Genomic DNA, 22,374 nt, shown 5'->3' on the forward strand with positions numbered 1-22,374 from the left:
AACTTATTGTGCCACATCTTTATATCTCTTGGGAAACTTTTTGTTACATCTGACATCTGTGGGATATCTCATACTTAAAGTTGTCTCATTCCCCTCCCTCAGGGAACCATGGTTACATACATACAATTATTTGTCTTTTTACTTACCTGCAGTCATTGCCGCCTGCACTGATCACATATTTGTCATCGTAGGAGAAACGAATATTTGTCACGTGAGCCGAGTGGCCGAAGTAGCGCTTGTGTTTGGCCTATGAAAAGATACATGTTTAATAGTTAAATTATTATAAGTAGAATAATTAGTATTTCAACTAAAGAAAATATACATATTCACATTCTCAAGTCTAAGACTATGAGGTTCATTTTATAATACCAATAAAATGGGTGTACATTGGTAGTCACGAGGAAAATGCTCACAAATTTTTCTATGCATGGAAAGTCAAATAGCTTGACGAGGCCAAAGTCATCCCCGGTGACTACATTGAGGCCGGCATGAGAGACGCAAGCACAATTGACGTCAGCCTTTTCAGCATTTCGCGGCCACACCCCCAGCACCTCATCTCCTAGTACACTGTGAAAGCAAGCAGAATGGTTGTTTACTTTAAAAACGTAACGTTAATTGAAAAAAAATATATGGCATAATATTGGGGGTGGTCTGTACATGTTGAATACTGGCATTATATATTTATTATAATGATCGAAGTTGAGTCATCAAATGGAATCATGTGTATCATCAGTGTACTTAACTGATAATGACTTTGGGCACAAATCAATATAATACATATCAGACCCAGAACCAAAACTCATGTGCGCTGGTCAGCTAAATGTTAACGGTCCGTCATGACAGACTAATAAAATACAGCAGTAGAAAATTTACAATTTTAGTGTCAAGCTGCTAGCAAGAAACCCGTACCCGGCTCCACGAGGGGGCAAAAGGGGGCTTAGCCCCCTCAGTTGAAATTTGTGCCCCATCAGTTTAAGTTTGATGTCCCTATATAAAAATAGCAAAACAGTTCAAATGATTGAGTGAGAGGTTGCTGCAAAATCTGTATCTCCACTGCGCTGTGTCAGCACAATGAACAGAGCACGCTGGAGTGTGTGTAGGCGGGCTTTAGAAAGCCACTGGGGAACAGGGTTTCCGTTAGCTGGTAAATGCTGTCTTTTTGTCCGACAAAATAAATGAAAAGCCGATAAATACAGTTGTAGCCAAGTTGGCCGGGGATGCCCTGCTGCTGAGGAGAGAGAGAAAGGAGGCCTTTTTCATTGAAATTAATGAAACAACATTTAGAGAGTATGCCTATAGTGAAAAGCCTACAAAAGCAAGGCTCCAGACTGCGGCCATAGGTCTCATTGGACAGTAGGCGACAACTGCAAAGTTTTTTGGGACATTAAATGTACTGTTAGATTAATAGATGGCTACTGTGAGTGGTATTATCTTTAGAGTTTGTTGTCTAACTCATGTGTGTTGAGTTTACATACTCAGGTGGTGAATTGGCCCCAAATAAATTAGGCTATGATAAAGATGCATGCAAATTCATTTGTACTGAACCCTCCAAAAATGTGAAAATTCAGGAACACTATTTTAACAGTAACAGTAAAAAATTATGAAATAACACATTTTTTCCATACCATCTCAGTAGTCTATTACATAATTTTTTGTAAATCACTGAGTATTACTTTATAAGATGATAGGCGTACTAATGCGTTTTGCCTGAAAATAAATTGGTGCGACCAAATCATGGGCTGGTGCCACCAACTGAAAAACTTAGTGGCACCAGTGCCACCAGGGGAAATGTTAGTCTGGAGCCCTGCTACAAGTGTTTTAATATGTCATTTTGGAACATTAATTTATAAATGTTTTCATATTTAAATATTTATAAATGTTTTATCATTATTGTATATCATTGTTATTTTTGTAGGCCTATCTATTAATCCAAACCAGTTATTTTTTATATTCAAAATGTGTTTTGTTTAATTTTGTTAAAATAAGTTTAATCTGTCTTTTTAATTGTGTGCTCTGTATTTAGTTGAAGATTATAAGTAGGCCTGCCATAAAATAAATATCATTAGCCTATTTCTGTCATTTGTTGGGTACGTTAGACACTAGCCTTTCTTGGTAATTGATGCAATATAGCCTGTTCAAAATTTTGTGAAGGTTTAAATCAGTTCACAAGTGTTTTTTTCATTCTGTTAAGCCCTTTTCTTTGGCCAAATTAAGTTCCAACTGTAATGTTGGGTTTGCCGCAATATAATATCCTGCTCGTTTTCCCCTAGAAACAATGGCTTGAATTATTTTTGATATTACACTTATAAAGTTTAGAAACTTTTGCAAAGGTTTGGTGTGGCTATTAGCCTAATATACTGCAGGCATATGGTATGAAGGCAGTGCACACAGGCTCTTTAAATGACCGACAGCTGAACTGGGGTGTGGATTAATGTTTTAGGCCTACCTGAGTTTCTGCTATAATCAAACAATATAATGCTTATCCTCAAACAATATTTGAATTAGAAAATGTATGAATTAGCCTCCTTCTGTAAGCCTATATCTGTATAGCAGACAAGAATAAGAAATTAATGTCCGTGTCGTAGCATGCCGCCTCCCCCACTCCCTCTGAATCCTATAGGATTCTCTTTGTGTCATTTTTACCCCCTTTTTCTCCCCAATTTCGTGATATCCAATTACGATCTTGTCTCTTCAATGCAACTCAACAGGCTTGGGAGAAGCGAAGGTCTAGTCATGCGTCCCATGAAACATGACCGCCCCCCAAGCCGTGCTTCTTAACACCCGCTCCCTTAACCCGGAAGCCAGCTACACCCATGTATTGGAGGAAATACCGTCAGCTGACGATCGAAGTCAGCCTGCAGGCACACGGCCCGCCACAAGGAGTCGCTAGAGCACGATGAGCCAAGTAAAGCCCCCCCGGTCAAACCCTCCCCTAACACGGACAACGCTGGGCCAATTGTGCAACGCCCTTAGGGACTCCCGGTCACAGCCGGTTGTGACCTAGCCTGGGATCGAACCCCTTAGACCACTGTGCCACTGGAGAGGCCATTCTCTTTTTTAATACTTACGCCAATTGGCCGATGCATGCAATGCCCTGATGTATTTAGTGCTCAAATCTCTGACAGCTGAACCATGAGGTGGACAATTTTTGTTTTTGTAAAGTAAAAAACAACCAATCAAACAAAAGGCTATAACAATAGGCTCTATTTTTCGAAACACAATGAAGTGTTTGTGAAATTAGTTATAGGCTGTTTTTAAGGACACTGTGGCTCTTCAGAAAAGGTAAGAAAACAATGTTGCTGGTTGTTTTTTTTATCAAATCTTGCTTTAGTTTGTAGGGCGCTATACATGGTGCTGATAGAGTGCAGCAGAGATTTTCACACCAACCTGTCACTTCTTAGGCAAAAGCATTTGAACTTAAATGTATTGTTGTATAGCGTGATATAATCAGAATTCAATATAATTTCAATGCAAGAACCTAAAAAAAATGGTACCCCATCGCTGATTTCAACTGCCCCCGTAGTCATTTTATCCTGACGCCGGTCTGAAGAACACATTTTTAGTTCCCTGAACATTGTGGAAAAGTTATTTTTCAAATCACCAAATGAGAACCTTTAGGGAATGTTATGGGAACGTTCTGTGCAAGCTGTTTTAGAACATAAATATGAACCTATTACAACTGTAATTTACCTGTTTTAGATCTTGAAGCATCTTACCTTGTCCAGGTGGCCCAGGTGATCCTTTCAATAACAGATTGCTCAGCTACCATCTTTCCTGATGGAACCTCATGGACCTGCCGACTGTACGTACCTGTGGATACCTGTAATGACATCCCACGCAATTCAGCTACTGTGAGGTGAAGAGGGGTTGTAACAATGGATAACGTATTAACACAGGTTAATGTAATAACTTTCAGTAATATAACCTTTTCATTAATAATCAAATTAAACCAGTTAAAAGGGGCAATCTGGGATTGACACATCCATTTTTAGACTTTAAAAATGAATGACGTCCAGCCATTGATTCTTGAAGAATATAAATGTCTCATGAGCTTAGTTCAGCAGTCTTAGTCCAACACAACCCAAAATATAAGCTTGTTTCACTCCACTGTTGGTAAATAATGTCATTGTAATGAAACACAGTAAAGGCTTTAGCTATTGTTTTCATCTCATAAATGGCCCATCCTTGCATCCATAGCTCCGTCTATGAATTTGAGAGTGGATACATTTCTCAAGCCCCATCCTTCCGCTGTTTACTTAGAAAGTGGCGGGTTACTGCTTTATTGTTGTTTGAAACGCAGATTGCCTCTTTAATAATAACTTGCCAGAAAACATAATAAAGCTGTTGAACAGATAACGTAATAACTTTTCAGGTGAGTAAAACATTTATTACCACATAATTCAATTAACTCCATGTTAGGTACAGTGCATTCTGAAAGCATTCAGACCCACTGACTTTTTCCACATTTTGTTACGTTACAGCCTTATTCTAAAATATATTAACTCGTTTTTCTCTTCCTAAAATAAATGACAAAGCAAAAACGGGTTTTTAGAAATGTTTGCTAATTTATATAAAATAATATAAAATTGAGACCCTTTACTCAGTACTTTGAGAGTACTTTGTTGAAGCACCTTTGGCAGCGATTACAGCCTCGGGTCTTCTTGGGTATGATGCTGCAAACTTGGCACATCTGTATTTGGAGAGATTCTCCCATTCTTCTCTGCAGATCCTCTAAAGCTCTGTCAGGTTGGATAGGGAGCGTCGCTGCACAACTATTTTCAGGTCTCTCCAGAGATGTTTAATTGGGTTGAAGTCCGGGCTCTGACTGGGCCACTCAAGGACATTCAGAGACTCGTCCTGAAGCCACTGCTGCGTTGTCTTGGCTGTGTGCTTAGGGTCGTTGTCCTGTTGGATTGTGAAACTTTGCCCCAGTCTGAGGCCCTGATCACTCTGGCAGGTTTTCATCAAAGATCTCTCTGTACTTTGCTCCGTTCATCTTTGCCTCAATCCTGACTAATCTCCCCATCCCTGCAGCTGATGTTGCCACCCCCATGTTTCACCGTAGGGATGGTGCCAGGGCTCCTCCAGATGTAACGCTTGGCATTCAGGCCAAAAAGTTCAATCTTGGTTTCATCAGACCAGAGAATCTTGTTTCACAGAGTCTGAGAGTCCTTTAGGTGACTTTTGGAAAACTCCAAGTGAGCTGTCGTGTGCATTTTACTGAGAATTGACTTACATCTGGCCACTATACCATAAAGGCCTGATTGGTGGAGTGCTGCAGAGATGGTTGTCCTTCTGGAAGGTTGTCACGTCTCCACAGAGGAACTCTGGAGCTCTGTCAGATTGACCATTGGGTTCTTGGTCACCTCTCTGACCAAGGCTCTTCTCCTGATTGCTCAGTTTGGCCGGGAGGCCAGCTCTAGGAAGGACCTGGGGCCTCCCGAGTGGCGCAGCGGCCATGACAGGGAGACCCACGAGGCAGCGCACAATTGGCCCAGCATCTTCCGGGTTAGGGGAGTGTTTGACCGGCTGGGATTTCCTTGTCCTATCGCGCTCTAGCGACTCCTTGTGGCAGGCCGGACGCCCGCAATCGGACTTCGGTTGCCAGTTGGACGGTGTTTCCTCTGACACATTGGTGCGGCTGGCTTCCAGGTTAAGCGAGCAGTGTGTCAAGAAGCAGTACGGCTTGACAGGGTAGTGTTTTGGAGGACGCATGGCTCTCGACCTTCGCCTCTCTCTCTCTCTCGAGTCCGTAGGGGAGTTGCTGCGATGGAACAAGAATGTAACTACCAATTGGTAAAAAAAAGAAATATCCTATTGCCCCAGCGCAATGATTGGGGCATTGCCCTGTGTAGGATGCTGTCTTTCGGATGGGACGTTAAACTGGTGTCCGTAAGAGTATGGGTGTTAACCCCGGTGTCCTGGATAAATTCCCAATCTGGCCTTCATACCATCATGGCCAACTAATCATCCCCAGTTTACAGTTGGCTCATTCATCCCCCCTCATCTCCCTGTAACTATTCCCAGGTTGTTGCTGTAAATGAGAATCAACTTACCTGGTAAAAATAAGGGTAAAATAAAAAATGTGGTACCATTCCCCCGACCTGCCCCTCGACACAATACTCAAAGCTCTATGGACAATTCCTTCGACCTCATGGTTTGGTTTTCGCTCTGACATGCACTGTCAACTGTGGGACATTATATAGACAGGGGTGTGCCTTTCAAAATCATGTCAAATCAATTGAATTTACAACAGGTGGACTCCAATTAAGTTGTAGAAACATCTCAAGGATGATCAATGGAAACAGGATGCAACCGAGCTCAATTTTGAGTCTCATAGCAAAAGGCCTGAATACTTATGTAAATAAGGTATTGTTTTTTTATTTGCAAATAGATTTGCATAATTTCTAAACCTGTTTTCGCTTTATCATTATGAGGTATTGGGTGTAGATGGCTGAGGATTAAAAAAAACATTTTTAGAATAAGGCTGTAATGTAACAAAATGTGGAAAAAGTCAAGGGTTCTGTCACGCCCTGGTCGAAGTATTTTGTGTTTATCTTCATTTATTTGGTCAGGCCAGGGTGTGGCATGGGTTTTTGTATGTGGTGTGTTGGTATTGGGATTGTAGCTTAGTGGGGTGTTCTAGTTAAGTCTATGGCTGTCTGAAGTGGTTCTCAATCGGAGGTAGGTGTTTATCGTTGTCTCTGATTGGGAACCATATTTAGGCAGCCATATTCTTTGAGTGTTTCGTGGGTGATTGTCCTTAGTGTCCTGATGTCCTTGTTCTGTGTTTATGTGCACGAGTATTAGGCTGTTTCGTTTTTTCGTTACGTTTATTGTTTTGTAGGGTTTGTATTTAGATTCATGTTGCTTCAGTTTAATAAACATGGATCGCAATCTACACGCTGCATTTTGGTCCGATCCTTGCTACACCTCCTTGTCAGAGGAGGAAATAGAAGAAAGCCGTTACAGGTTCTGAATACTTTCCAAAGGCAATGTACATTTTTTTCACCTTTATTTAACCAGGTAGACCAGTTGAGAACAAGTTCTCATTTACAACTGCGACCTGGCCAAGATAAAGCAAAGCAGAGCGACAAAAACAACAACACAGAGTTACACATGGGATAAACAAACGTACAGTCAATAACACAATAGAAAATCTGTATACAGTGTGTGCAAATGTAGCAAGGAGGTAAGGCAATAAATAGGCCATAGTGGCGAAGTTATTTAAAATTTAGCAATTAACACTGGAGTGATAGATGTGCAGATGAGGATGTGCAAGTAGAAATACTGGTGTGCAAAAGAGCAGAAAAAACAATGATGGGGATGAGGTAGGTAGTAGGTTGCATGTGCTATTTACAGATGGGCTGTGTACAGCTGCAGAGATCGGTAAGCTGCTCTGACAGCTGATGCTTGAAGTTAGTGAGGGAGATAAAAGTCTCCAACTTCAGTGATTTTTGAAATTCGTTCCAGTCATTGGCAGCAGAGAACTGGAAGGAAAGGTGACCAAAGAAGGTGTTGGCTATGGGGATGACCAGTGAAATATACCTGCTGTAGCGCGTGCTACGGGTGGGTGTTGTTATGGTGACCAGTGAGCTGAGATAAGGCGGAACTTTACCTAGCAAAGACTTATAGATGACCTGGAGCCAGTGGGTTTGGCGGCGGATATGTAGCGAGAACCAGCCAACGAGAGCATACAGGTCGCAGTGGTGGGTAACATATAGGGGGCTTTGGTGACGAAACAGATGGCACTGTGATAGACTGCATCCAATTTGCTGAGTAGAGTGTTGGAGGCTATTTTGTAAATGACAATGCCGAAGTCAAGGATAGGCAGGATAGTCAGTTTTACGAGGGCATGAATGAAGGAGGCTTTGTTGCGAAATAGGAAGCCGATTCTAGATGTACTTGGATTGGAGATGCTTAATACAAGTCTGGAAGGAGTCTGGAAGGAGAGTTATTTAGCTAGCTATTTAGAGTTGTCCACATATTCTCATAAGTCAGAACCGTCCAGAGTAGTGATGCTAGGTAGGCGGGTGGGTGCCGGCAGCGATCGTTTGAAGAGTATGCATTTTGTTGTTCTAGCGTTTAAGAGCAGTTGGAGGCCACAGAAGGAGTGTTGTATGGCATCAAAGCTTGTTTTGAGGTTAACACTGTCCAAAGAAGGGCCAGATGTATACAGTATGGTGTTGGTGTTGTCTGTGTAGAGGTGGATCAGAGAATCACCCACAGTAAGAGCGACATCATTGATATATACAGAGAAAAGTGTCGGCCAGAGAATTGAACCCTGTGGCACCCCCATAAAGACTGCCAGAGGTCCAGACAACAACCCCTCCAATTTGACACACTGAACTCTATCTGAGAATTAGTTTGTGAACCTGGTGAGACAGTAATTTGAGAAACCAAGGCTGTTGAGTCTGCCGATAAGAATGGGGTGATTGACAGAGTCGAAAGCCTTGGCCAGGTCGATGAAGAAGGCTGCACAGTACTGTTTTTTTATCGATGGTGGTTATGATATCATTTAGGACCTTGAGCGTGGCTGAGGTACACCCGTGACCAGCTCGGGAACCAGATTGCATAGCGGAGAAGGTACGATGGAATTCGAAATGGTTGTTAACTTGGCTTTCGAGGACCTGGGAAAGGCAGGGTAGGGTAGATATAGGTCTGTAGCAGTTTGTGTCTAGAGTGTCTCCCCCTTTGAAGAGGGGGATGGCCGTGGCAGCTTTCCAATCTTTAGGAATCTCAGACGATACAAAACAAAGGTTGAACAGACTAGTAATAGTAATTTTCCAAGATCCACCTCTCAGTTTACAACAACTAATGTGAGGGGTCCCAGTGCACAGAAACATAGATTGAGGAGTGCCCTTTCCATTTGATCAATTATGTCTCTATTTTTCTCTGCAAATATTTAAGCATGAAAATATTATCCCGTCTTACCTCGATGTACTTGCTGTCAGCTGAAAAGTCCATCTGGATGACAAATCCAGCAATGTCCTTGCAGTAGCCAATACGGTTGAGTGAAGGACCCAGAGTAAGGTCGTAGAAGTCCACTGCGTTGTCCACAGAGCCCACTGCTAGCAGACGGTTGTCCGGGCTGAATCTTTATAACAAAGAATGACCTGATTAATCCCATACTGTATGGGCCAGTTTCCCGGACATAGATTAAGCCTAGTCCTGGACAAAAAAGCAAGCTCAATGGAAAAAAAAATCAACAAATGTGCATAAAGAGTGGGAGATTAAAGAATGGGACTCCAAATAAAAAGGCAAACAATGGAGCAAATGCATCCATTGACATTTTCAAATGCAATAAGTACTTGCGTTCTATGATACAGTGCCTTCAGAAAGTATTCACACCCTTTGACTTTTTCCACATTTTGTTGTTACATCACAAATTTAAAATTCATTCAATTTAGATTTTTTTTGTCACTGATCTACACACGAAACCCCATAATGTCAAAGTGGAATTATATTTTTAGAAATTTGTACAAATTAATCGAAAACTAAAAGCTGAAATGTCTTCAGTCACTAAGTATTCAACCCCTTTGTTGTGGCAAAGCCTAAATAACTTCAGCAGTAAAAATGTTCTGAACAAGTCAGACAATAAGTTGCATGGGCTCGCTGTGTGTTCAATAATGGTGTTTTAATATGATTTTTTAATGACTATTGTTGGATCCTGTATTTTACATTATAGCCATTACCATATCTATGATTGAATATTATCTGCTGTTGGCTTGTGTGGATGTATGTACTGTATGTGTTATGCAACATAGCTGACTTGAAACATTGTTAAAAGTATCAGGGCCATGGGACTTTCTCATGATGGAAAAATACAGAGAAGCATGAAGACAGGAACTGTTCAAATTAGTTGGGAGGGGGGCACATTCAGAGCGGGGTGTTGCGAGAACAAGCAGTCTTTTGTTAGATAACAGGAGCCAGGTATGAGATAACGGTATGGAGCATGAGAGCCTGGATGTTCTTCACATCTATCAACAGAAGCGCCAAGAGGCGGGGACCCGCCTGAGCGCCTGCAATAGGCTGAGCAAGTTTAAACCACGCCCAGTCTCTACTGTGATAGACAGTTCCAACCCGTCTGTTGGCCTATCACAGTAGAGACTGGGCATAAAGAATACTGTTTTACATACATCTTGTCAGTTCTCTGTTCTGCCCTGCGTGGTATTACAGTGAGCCCGTATATACGAAAGTTGCATTTGCCATTTATTACTTAGCTAATAAAAAATACATAGTATAAAATCGGTGACTCATTGTTATATTTATCCTGATACCAGATTCTAATTTACACAACTCTAACCATCTCTGTACCCCACACATAAAATGATTTGGTTAAGCATTGAATTTCATGCACAGGATCAAAAACAAAGATCAGGGAGGTTTTCCATTGCCGTATGAAGAAGGGCATGAAGAAGGGCATGTATTGGTACCTTTGCATGGTGAAGTTATTAATTACACTTTGGATGCTGTATCAAAACAACTAGTCAGGGGGCTCTAGAGGGTGATGACGTGACAGGTGGCAGCATGGTAGGCACACTTTGTCCTATGAATTAATAACAAAAATTGAGGATTAGCTGATAACTACAAAGCAAAGCATTCTGGATAATATAGGGAATCTGGAACTATTTATTGATCAGTATTCTGATATGCTTGAAAAAGAAACAGATACATCGAAATGAACAACAATAGTTATTTTCCACCATAATTTGCAAATAAATTCATAAAAAATCCTACAATGTGATTTTCTGGATTTTTTTTTCTCATTTTGTCTGTCATAGTTGAAGTGTACCTATGATGAAAATTAAAGGCCTCTCATCTTTTTAAGTGGGAGAACTTGCACAATTGGTGGCTGACTAAATACTTTTTTGCCCCACTGTATATGGCAAGACTGAAAATGGCTGTCTAGTATCAATAACCAATATTATGCAATCTAGGTTTACAAAGCTCATAGAGATTTACCTAGAAAGACTCACGGCTGTAATCACTGCCAAAAGTGATTCTAACATGTATTGACTTGAGGGGGTTGAATACTTATCTAATCAAAATATATCAGTGTTTTATTTTCCATACATTTTTCTTCCACTGACTCTAGAGTATTTTGTGTAGATCGTTGACCAAACAATTACAATGAAATCCATTTTAATCCCACTTTGTAAGACAATGTGGAAAAAGTAAAGGGGTGTGAATACTTTCTGAAGGCACTGTATTCATTAGGTTGCACCTCAGTCACGTCATGCCATTGTTATGAACATTCTCAAGCCGCCCTCTACCGACGGCGCCATAGGGGTGCCCTAAAGTGGTGAAAACCCAGTCATTCTGGAGGGAGGCTAACTACTGTTGTCTAAATTACACTATAGTGCTTGGAAATACAATGACATTGCTAAAGAAGTCAAATATTTAGTAGGAAACAACTATGCCAGCGTCATCATGTGGTCAAATTTACTTTAGACAGTTGCCAATGTTGTCATTAGCTAGCAAGGTTTGTCAAAAATAACTAGCAATGCTAATGTTAGCTAGCTAAAATCCGGTGGCCTCCCATCTATTTTAGCTAGCTAGCTAACATTATACTGCATCTAAAGTCAATCTGGCGACATCAAAATTATGACAAAAGTTTTTCCTACTAATTATTTGCTTCCTGTTGAATTTAGTTGTATTTCCAGGCCACTGTAATGCACTTTTGATGAAATCTTCCTCTGTGCTCATTGACGATGCATTGAGTAGACGAATGAAATATCTGTAGTATTCAAGGTTTGACATTCTTAAGCGAAACATAATATGTTTTCATAATACAATTTGCCTCATATAAATGGAACTAAACTGGTGACCAGACAATTACCAACAACAGAGTGACTAGAGAACCAAACTATGGCTTCAGCACAACCTTAACCTGCAACCAAACTCCATCCCCACAATATTTCGACAAATTGATCAATACTATTATGGTTCAATATTATTTAAATACAATGAGTGTACAAAACTCTGCTCTTTCCACGACCAGGTGAATCCAGGTGAAAGCTATGATCCCTTACTGATAACACTTGTTAAAGCCACTTCAAATCACTGTAGATGAAGGGGAGGAGACAGGTCAAAGTCATATTTTTAAGCCTTGAGATGATTGAGACATGGATTGTGTTTGTGTGCGATTCAGAGGGTGAATGGGAAAGACAAAATATTTAAGTGCCTTTGAACGGGGGATGGTAGTTTGCCAGGCACCCTGATTTGAATGTGTCAAGAACTGCAATGCTGCTGGGTTTTTCACGCTCAACATTTCAAATCAAATTTTAAAAAATTGTCACATGCGCCGAATACAAGTGTAGGTAGACCTTACCGTGAAATACTTACTTACAGGCCCTTAAACAACAATACAGTTCAAGTACTACAGTTAAGAAAATATTGACTAAATAAACTAAAGTAAAAAATGACTTTGCATAGATAATAAACAGCAAGTATCAGTGTAAAATCAAAAGGGGGGGTGTCAATGTAAATAGTCCGGGTGGCCATTTGATTAATTGTTCAGCAGTCTTATGGCTTGGGGATAGAAGCTGTTAAGGAGCCTTTTGGACCTAGACTTGGCGCTCCGGTACCGCTTGCCGTGCAGTAGCAGAGAGAACAGTCTATGACTTGGGGGACTGGAGTCTTTGACAAGTTTCTCGAGTGTATCAAGAATGGTCCACCACCCAAAGGACATCCAGCCAACTTGACAACTGTGGTAAGCGTTAGACTCAACATGGGCCAGCATCCCTGTGGAACGCTTTTGAAACCTTATAGAGTCCATGCCCCGACAAATTGAGGCTGTTCTAAGGGCAAAATGGAGCAACTAAATATTAGGAAGCCGTTCCTGATGTTTTGTACACTCAGTGTACATTTCCGGTCTTGTCATAGTTTATTTTTGTTTCGATCCAGATTTTTTTTTTTAAGAAACAAATTACTCAAATACAACCCATCTTCTCAACCACCTTGAAATATAAGGGTCCTAGGTTGGGCTCACCGAATGTCTTGGATGGCCACACTCCGATCTCTCTTCTTGCCCCACACTGTTAAGGAGTTGACCAGGAGGATGATAAACTCTCCGTTCTCCATGCCTATGGACACCATCTCTCCATTGGGGCTGTAGGCTGTGCATTTGGCTGGGTGGCCTAAGCTGACTTTGTTTAGAAGTTTCTAGGAGTGAAAGAACAAAAAGACAGTAACAGTACCAAGGAGCATGGCCATGCATAGTCTTTTCTGCTCAAAATGAAACAATTCACAACATACTAACATAACATACTTCTGTAGCGATTTATTATTTGGACTTTTGTTTTTGTACATGCAGATTTATTTCTGCAACACACTCACTCATCACAAATTGTAAGCAAACTAGTTACAGTGCCTCCTAAAAGACATGATTGACATAATTGATTATGATTTATCTTCAATGCTCTCAAATAATAACCTTATAATATAGCCTTATATTAATAATGTTCTTACTCATGATGCATGGCAGGCTGGCTAGTGGCTTGTGTGGATATTTTAGCATATGGTGGTTACAGTAGCTAGAGTCTAGACCATCTGTGTTCAATGCTTTATTTGTAAATCGGGAGGTGGGAGACCTGGAGAGCTCTGTGGTACCAGATAATCTTTTAAATAATAAAGCATTGCATGCGTATCATCATATTTGCGTGGTGGCACAGAGTAATGTAGAGGCGCTTAAATCAGTTGCAAAAATAGGGACCATTATTAGTAGCCTAAGATCTGGAAAAATGTTTCCCTTTTCTAAACGCATTTCATGCAATTCTACGTCATTTTACATGACTGGAGACTTTGGAAAAATATTTTCTAATACCGCACAAATGATCTAAATGACAGCCTTCGACACTGACAAACTGAGAATCTGAGATCAATACAAATCCATCAATAGCCTACAGTGCAGGGCAGACCAACGGACGGGTGTAGGGGTGTAGGGGTGGCGAACTTGACGAGGGGCAGTGGATTCAGAACAACAATGGCAAACACAGGGTTAACATTACCCCCCATACCAACACACCGCTGCATCAAACATGCATTTCAGGCCTAAAAGGCAAAAACTGTTCTCCATCCGTCTCACTCACCTTATCTGCTAGGTCCCATATGCGGATGGTGCCGTCATCGCTGGCAGAAATGAACATGTCTTTTGAGGGGTGAGTAGCTAGTCCCCAGATTCGCCCCTGTGTGTGTCCGTTGATCATGGTGTTGGAGGCGGCATTCTTTTCGCCCACCTCAATGATCTCACCATCTTTAGTTCCCACAAGGATTTTACCCTGGATTAAAAAGGTGAAATGAAAAAATAAACGTGGGGTTATTCCTTGAATGAACGTGGTATTATAGTATTTCTCAATTTACAGTACAATCAATCATAATAATACCTACAGATACTCAGTATAAACTATATTAAAGAGAATGGTAATGTTAAAGTGCATATAATACATGTATGCTAGCATGTTCCAGGATAAAATTAAGAAAGTGTACATATTTTTCTGTGCACAATATTTTTGTAAAAAGCCTTCCCAAAGCACATTAGGGAAACAAAAGCAACTCTTCTTCAGACTTGGTCATTGATCCCTAGCCCCTACTTCATTGCTACATTTCCACCCATCCAATTAGAAGTCAAGATTAAGCTATTACCATCTAATATCTATCCAATCCTCTCTACGGGACAAATCCAAATTAAATCAAATTTTCAATTAGTCTCCCGTTGACATTGCATGACCAAGTGGAAGTTAGGATTCACCCCTATATGAGTGTCTATAGTGAGATTATAGGGGTCCAGTTCAGCAATCAAGTATCACAAAGCAGACATTGATAGTTCGTAGAAGTGGGAAGAACACAGGACCCTACCTTCCCCCGGCACACGGACCGAACATTCTCCACTGTCTGCCCAGTCTCCAGCTGGAACGCCCTACAGCGCTTCATCTCCTGGTCCCACAACTTAACTGCTCCGCCCTCCTTAGTCCTGTTAAGGACACACACAAATCAAATCAAATTTACTGTGTGTGAGTTTGTCATGTACTGTATGCTATATGTTGTGTTATGTTCTTCCTGTTGTCATGTTGTTGTTCACTTGTCACTCGGGGATTAATATTAATAATTGCCCCTTTGGGTGGAGTAAAGTATGTTGAATTGAATTAATTTGAATGGAAGAATCAATTGTTTCGTTATTTAAATATTGAAAAAAATCGAGCTACAGACTGAAGCCATATGGGCCAGAGTCTTGGAAACAAACGGTGGCTGAAACCAATGGCTGTTGGTTGTATGAATAGATAAGAAACAATATCAGAAATAAATGAAACATTGAACAAAAATGGATAAGTTCTGATACGGTGGCGACGTGTGTCTGAGCAAGTGTGATGTCGTTAATGTTTGTCGAGTTTTATGTACGCTTTTTCTTTAGTCGTCTTTTGCTGTTTTGACTGTTGTGCAATAAGTCCTTCCCTAGTCATGTCGAGTCTGGTGGATCTATGCATGTCTAAATGTTTCAATCTTTAAAAAAAAAAGGAATTCATTTGAATAGAACGACCACACGCACACACAGCTTTTTTTTTTAAAAACACGTTACTGTTTTCCTTTTACATTGCATCACACTTCATGATCACACTACTTGCTTTATGCATGGTTTTAGATCATGTTTTTAGATGAGTGAAGAATAGCAAATTAACCTGATCTCCTTTATTTGTGTATGCATCATCGATCACTGCACTGCACTTTTTAACAATCAATTTAACTTTAAACAATACAGTGTAAAAAATAAAATGTTTTATTTTATATACTGTATCAGGTAACCCATGTCTCGCTCACATGTTATGTAAACTGTGAGCAAGAATCAAGAAAGATAAAAGTCAGAGTACTCACGGCCTCTCCTTCCCTCCAGTCACGATGAGGCCATCCCTGAGTGTGGTGTACATGGTGAAAACAGGCCCCGTATGTGCTTTGGCCACCACCCGTACCAGAAAGTGCTCTCGCCACACATACACATCACCATTTATGGCACCGGTAAATGTGAGGTTATTCTGTCAGAACAATGACAAAACTCTCATTAAAAGGTACAGCCTTTGAGCAGAAAAAAAACATCACTTATTTTGGTATACAGCTGAGGGGCGGGGCTAAGGAGATGTAACTCCTCTCAAATACAAAGACAGCGTTTTTGAAGCAAACACTTAAAGTCCATGACATCCACAAGACATGGCAGACCTTCAATAATATTCATGGGTTGCACCTCCGTCACTCTGTCGCGTCATGCCATTATTATGACCGTTCTAAAGAGACACCTGCTATAGTGGTGCCCAAAAATGGACTGATGCCCAAAAGTGGACTGATGCCCGGTCATTCTGAATGGGGACTAATGACGCTTCATCTAAATTACAGAATAGTGGCCTGGAAATATGACGACGTTGCTAAAGTAGGCAAATATTTTGCCGTCATTATGATGTCATCAAATGTACTTTAGCACAAACCTGTTTTTACAATTTCTGGTATATCAAAGTAAATCAAACCCAGCAAGTTTTTGGACCCGTTAAAGTAGTTTTTACCTGAATTGGAATACTATTGGAAATGAATGTGGAACCTGGGAGTAATATGTCCAGTGCATTCGGAAAGTATTCAGACCCCTTGACTTTTAACACATCTTGTGGAGAATGTGCAAAGCTGTCATCAAGGCAAAGGGTGGCTACTTTGAATAATCTCAAATATAAAATACATTTTGATTTGTTTAACAATTTTTTGGTTACTACATGATTTCATATGTGTTATTTCATAGTTTTGATGTCTTCACTATTATTCCACAATGTAGAAAATAGTAAAAATAAAGAAAACCCTGGACTTTTGACTGGTAATGTACGTGTTCGTGAGAGATTTTGATGTGTTTTTAAGCAATTGATCTGCTGACTATAAACGTTTATACTAACCACCAATCCGAGGTAAAAAGGATGTGTAAATCCTACCAATTCGATGTGGTCAAAAAGTGAGCTTGTGTAATGTAGTAACACATACTATCCACATCAAGGAAAGGAAAGTAGTGTCATATAAATTAATATTATCATCATCATATATTAATATGGCAAAATAATTACATATTTTAATTTAGGATGATAGTATATGAAGCAAAATCTATTTTTTTACAATAATCACATTTCACTCGTTTAACCATTTAGAGTTAAAAAAAAAATGCCCCTGTGCACAATTGAACCGAGCACTCTAGAAAGACTTCCCATAGTGACTGTGCAGCAGCCGTTCATTCACCGTCCCTGTATTTAGAGAGATGGCAATGCCATTAGCTAGCAAAGTTAGCCAAAAATACCTAGGAATGCTAACGTTAGCTAACAACAAATCCAGTGCTCTCCCCTCAATGTTAGCTAGATAGCTGAAGTTATATTGTATCTGGCGACATCACAAGGATGACAAAAGGATTTTCCTAGTAATTATTAGCCTTTTTTTGAAATGTCATCGTGTTTCCAAGCCACTATAATGCACTTTAGACTACATCTTCATCATTGAGAATGCATTGAGTAGAACCCTCAAGAGAACGTTCAAAACAATAATTGTGACGAAACGTGCAACCCAGCATGAATTGTTCATTGTCTTCACCATAATTCGATAATCAATATATTAGCCATGTACAAATAGAAAGGTGGTACTCACAGCACCGAAAGCCACAGACAACATGGTCTGCATCCTGCCGTCTTCCACTGCACCGATCACTCCTTTCTTGTACATGAGGGAACCTCCCACTAGGGTCCAGAACTTGATATGCTTGATTCCCACCGACACAAACTGGGTGTCCGAGTCAGGCCTGAACTCCACCACAAAGATCCTGTCGGCATGGCGGCCCTTACTGGTCACTTTGGTGCCTATGGAATAGAAAAACATGGATTAAAGTTGTTAGACCCAATAGAGTTTAATTCGTCCCATCCATCCATCTATTCGTCTTTTTTAAAAATCAAATAGAGTTGCCTTGTTACCTTCCTGCCAGCGCCAGACGGTGATGGTGTGCTCAGGCTCCACCCCTACCGACAGCAGCAGCTTGCCCGTGGCACTGAAGTTGACGTAGCCCACCCCCTTTGCGTGTGAACACCGTAATACAGACAGCGTCTGTTTGCTCATTGCGTCCCACACGTGGATGGAGGGGGCGAGGCCTGCAGGCAAAAAGCAGTCCCGCAGCTTTACAATGACCTTGAGTACTCAAAGCACCACGCCTCAAGAGGTCACATCTCAGTCACAACACAGGGTTTGAGGGTCAAGGAGGAGGATGGGAAGGGTGGACATGTTGAGGACAATCCAGTCGTACAAGATTACTTTATAACGGGTCACGTCTAATTCACTAAGGGTCGGTCCCGGTCTGGCATCTACATGCATAAACTGGTACTAGTACAAGGGGCAATATTGGTAAGTGACTTACCATATACAGTACAGTACAAGAACCATGAGTGGCTTGCTTAACTACTTCGGCATGCTCACAAGAAGGGCTAAGCAAGGATTCATTCATAGTAAGACTTCATTCATCAATTAATAATCACTGACACTGGCAGGTTGACAAGCTACAATACAGTACTCAAGTCAATACTCACCACCAATTTCCAACTCTACACAAAAAGCAGTAAATTATACCACAGAGTTTTGAAAAAAGATTAGAATTTTTCTTCTGCAAGTCAAAAACATCAACTATAGATAAAACATTTTGGGATGGGTTATGCTTTCAATGGACATGCCACGTTTGTGTTAGTTACACTGAAATAAACAGGATGATGTTCATTAGGGCAAGCAAAAGAAAGTGCTTTAAAACATTTGGAAATTAGGGTTTTTTACTGACAAATTTCAGACCCTCCCTGTTTCAGTGCGTTTTCTTCCATTTGGTGCTTAATGAACATGACCCGGAATTGAAACCAAAGTAAATAAGACATGAAGAATAAATGCCACCATCTTACCTGGCAGGTCGGTGACATCACCTGTTATGGAGTGGACAATGGTGAAATGAGGAAGCGTCAAAAGTAACAAGAGCAATGGGTAAGGATGACATTTGGCATGAAAGTGACCACTTCAAATGCTCTGCGTGGCACAGATGTAAAAAAAAATATGCAACAGCCATGTGACAGCATTATTGTGCATCAAGAATCGCCCTGTAACACACATTCAATCCTGGGCTCTCAAGGACACAGCTAAAGGTTTTGAACTTATTGTAAACTGAGAAGTATTGAAAACTGCTTGACATTAGTGCCCCTTATTTGCATATCAATATATACAGTTGAAGTCGGAAGTTTACATACACTTAGGTTGGAGTCATTAAAACTCGTTTTTCAACCACTCCACAGATTTCTTGTTAACAAACTATAGTTTTGAGAAGTGGATTAGGACATCTACTTAGCATGACAAGTCATTTTTCCAACAATTGTTTACAGACAGATTATTTAATTTATAATTCACTGTATCACAATTCCAGTGGGTCAGAAGTTTACATACACTAAGTTGACGGTGCCTTTAAACAGCTTGAAAAATTCCAGAAAATTATGTCATGGCTTTAGAAGCTTCTGATAGGCTATTTTCCAAAATTTGAGTCAATTGGTGTTGTACCTGTGGATGCATTTCAAGCCCTACCTTCAAACTTGGTGCCTATTTGCTTGACATTATGGGAAAATCAAAAGAAATCAGCCAAAATAATTGTAGACCACCACAAGTCTGGTTCATCCTTGGGAGCAATTTCCAAATGCCTGAAGGTAGAACGTTCATCTGTACAAACAATAGTACGCAAGTATATACAAGGAGGAGGAGGAGAAGGAGACGTGTTCTGTCTCCTAGAGATGAACGTACTTTGGTGCGAAAAGTGATAATCAATCCCAGAACAACAGCAAAGGACGTTGTGAAGATGCTGGAGGAAACAGGTACAAAAGTATCTATATCCACAGTAAAACAAGTCCTATATCGACATAACCTGAAAGACCATTCAGCAAGGAAGAAGCAACTGCTCCAAAACCACCATAAAAAAAGCCAGACTATGGTTTGCAACTGCACATGGGGACAAAGATCGTACTTTTCTGAGAAATGTCCTCTGGTCTGATGAAACAAAAATCGAACTGTTTGGCCATAATGACCATTGTTATGCTTGGAGGAAAAAGGGGGAGGGTTGCAAGCCAAAGAACACCATCCCAACCGTGAAGCACGGGGGTGGCAGCATCCTGTTGTGGGGGTGCTTTGCTGCAGGAGGGACTGGTGTACTTCACAAAATAGATGGCATCATGAGGGAGGAAAATTATGTAGATATATTGAAGCAACATCTCAAGACATCAGTCAGGAATTTAAAGCTTGGTCGCAAATGGGTCTTCCAAATGGACAATGACCCCAAGCATACTTCCAAAGTTGTGGCAAATTGGCTTAAGGACAACATAGTCAAGGTATTGGAGTGGCCATCACAAAGCCCTGACCTCAATCCCATAGAAAACTTGTGGACAGAACTGAAAAAGTGTGTGCGAGCAAGGAGGCCTACAAACCTGACTCAGTTACACCAGCTCTGTCAGGAGGAATGAGCCAAAATTCATCCAACTTATTGTGGGAAGTTTGTGGAAGGCTACCCAAAATGTTTGACCCAGGTTAAACAATTTATGTGATGAAAGAAATAAAAGCTGAAATAAATAATTCTGACATTTCACATTCTTAAAATAAAGTGGTGATCCTAACTGACCTAAGACAGGGCATTTTTACTAGGATTAAATGTCAGGAAAAGTGTAAAACTGAGTTTAAATGTAGTTGGCTAAGGTGTATGTAAACTTCTGACTTCAACTGTATATATATTTTATTTAATCTTTACTTAACTCGGCAAGTCAGTTAAGAACAAATTCTTATTTACAATGATTGCCTACTTTGGCCAAACCCTAACCCGGACGACGTTGGGCCAATTGTCCGTCTCCCTTTGGGACTCGCAATCACGGCCGGTTGTGATACAGCCTGGAATCGAACCAGGGTCTGTAGTAACACACTAACACTGAGATGCAGTGCCTTAGACTGTTGCACCACTCAGGAGCCCAAAACAGGGTGCTTAGTATGTCCTCTGAAGAGCAAGAGTAAAAACACAATTGAAGACTCACACTAAATGCCAATTAAGAGCCCTTTGAGCAAAATTTGCATTCACTCTTTGACCCAAAGTATCTTCCACATAAATCTGACACAATGTAGCAAAAAAAGAAAGAACTGTGCTCACAAAACAACACCAGTGCCGATAAAACAAAGCCAAACCGTATGTGGATGGGTTCAGTGAAAGTCATGAGAATAGAGTGGGTTCCCACTTACCAATCTGTCCTGTGGCAATGATGTTTAGATACTTTGGGTGTTGATTGACAGTGAGACACAGAATGTCATCTGTGTGCTCGAGGTAAAAGCTCTGAGTCCCTGTGAGGAGAGATACAGTATGGAACTTTAATATCAGTCCCAGCACATTTCAGGAGTTTTTCTATACTTTTAAATTACTAAATTTCTCCCCTACTTATATACAGTTACGTGCAGAAAAAAAGGTTGTCATGAAATAAAATAAAATATGTATATACCGCCTTACAGGTTGTGACAATTATCACTAGAATAGTCAATAGTTCAGCAAACAGTTAGTTGTGTCCACATTCTGAATATGAGTGTTATACCTTTTCGTTTTTAGAGGGTCCTGGGTTTGTATAGCCCATGACTTATTTATATATAAATATATATTAAGTGTTCACATTTGTGTGATAGCATAGCACAATAGCATTAAGAAATATAGTCATAACGAATGCAGGCATCCTGTTAGGATGCCTATAAGAAGCACCAGACCCCCTTTTCACACTATCATGCCAACATGATCCAAAGTGTGCTGCACATTTTCCTTTCCAGCACAGTTTCAGGAGCACTGACTCTGGATAAGAGCATCTGCTAAATGACCAAAATGTAAACTATGGTGAAGGTGTAACCAGGCCAGCACAGTTTAGCTTGGGTTGGCTCAGGTCAGTAGTGTGTTCAGTGTTCCTGTGCTCATACACGCAGGGACGGACTGGGACCAGAAATCTGCCATGGCATTTCTAACAGGCCGGCCCCCATACCAACCCATTTTTGCCTTGAGTCCCCCATTATTAGCCAAATACTGATAGGTCTGCGTGAAACCCCCAATAAGACAGGCCAAACTGGGCTAAAGATGGACCGGCCCATCTGGCATTTGCCATAACTGCCCTATGGCCTGTCCATCTCTTCATACACACCAGCAGAGAGGTTCTGGATGACCACTGCTGCGGCAGTGTGGAAGATGATGTCGGCGCCATCGTTGAGGTAATGCAGGTTGTTTCGACAATCAAAACCCCGATATCCAAACACATGTTCCAAGGCCAGCTCCTGAAAAGCACACCCAAATGA

The 22,374-nt window shown here is 40.7% G+C and overlaps 1 protein-coding gene across 3 annotated transcripts in view; it reads right to left on the reverse strand.

Annotated features, from left to right (window-relative positions):
• Positions 1-22,374, reverse strand: part of eml6 (EMAP like 6) — a 56,285-nt gene that overhangs the window by 2,276 nt on the left and 31,635 nt on the right. Inside the window, exons 29-42 of one of the 3 annotated variants that reach the window (XM_090204940.1) lie at positions 22,224-22,353; positions 21,292-21,390; positions 18,939-18,959; positions 18,582-18,596; positions 17,976-18,149; positions 17,656-17,864; positions 15,871-16,028; positions 14,860-14,974; positions 14,094-14,282; positions 12,995-13,167; positions 8,935-9,097; positions 3,717-3,820; positions 414-567; positions 147-247 (exon numbers count right to left, since the gene is read on the reverse strand). In XM_090204940.1, coding sequence (XP_090061066.1) covers positions 147-247; positions 414-567; positions 3,717-3,820; positions 8,935-9,097; positions 12,995-13,167; positions 14,094-14,282; positions 14,860-14,974; positions 15,871-16,028; positions 17,656-17,864; positions 17,976-18,149; positions 18,582-18,596; positions 18,939-18,959; positions 21,292-21,390; positions 22,224-22,353 — 1,805 coding nt within the window. The remainder of the gene's footprint in view (positions 1-146; positions 248-413; positions 568-3,716; positions 3,821-8,934; positions 9,098-12,994; positions 13,168-14,093; positions 14,283-14,859; positions 14,975-15,870; positions 16,029-17,655; positions 17,865-17,975; positions 18,150-18,581; positions 18,597-18,938; positions 18,960-21,291; positions 21,391-22,223; positions 22,354-22,374) is intronic. The other 2 variants (XM_021568312.3, XM_090204941.1) reach the window with 2 other exon arrangements.

The sequence above is a fragment of the Oncorhynchus mykiss genome, chromosome 17, assembly GCF_057628025.1.
Source record: "Oncorhynchus mykiss isolate SJ-2025 chromosome 17, ASM5762802v1, whole genome shotgun sequence".
In the NCBI taxonomy this organism is placed as follows: domain Eukaryota; kingdom Metazoa; phylum Chordata; class Actinopteri; order Salmoniformes; family Salmonidae; genus Oncorhynchus; species Oncorhynchus mykiss.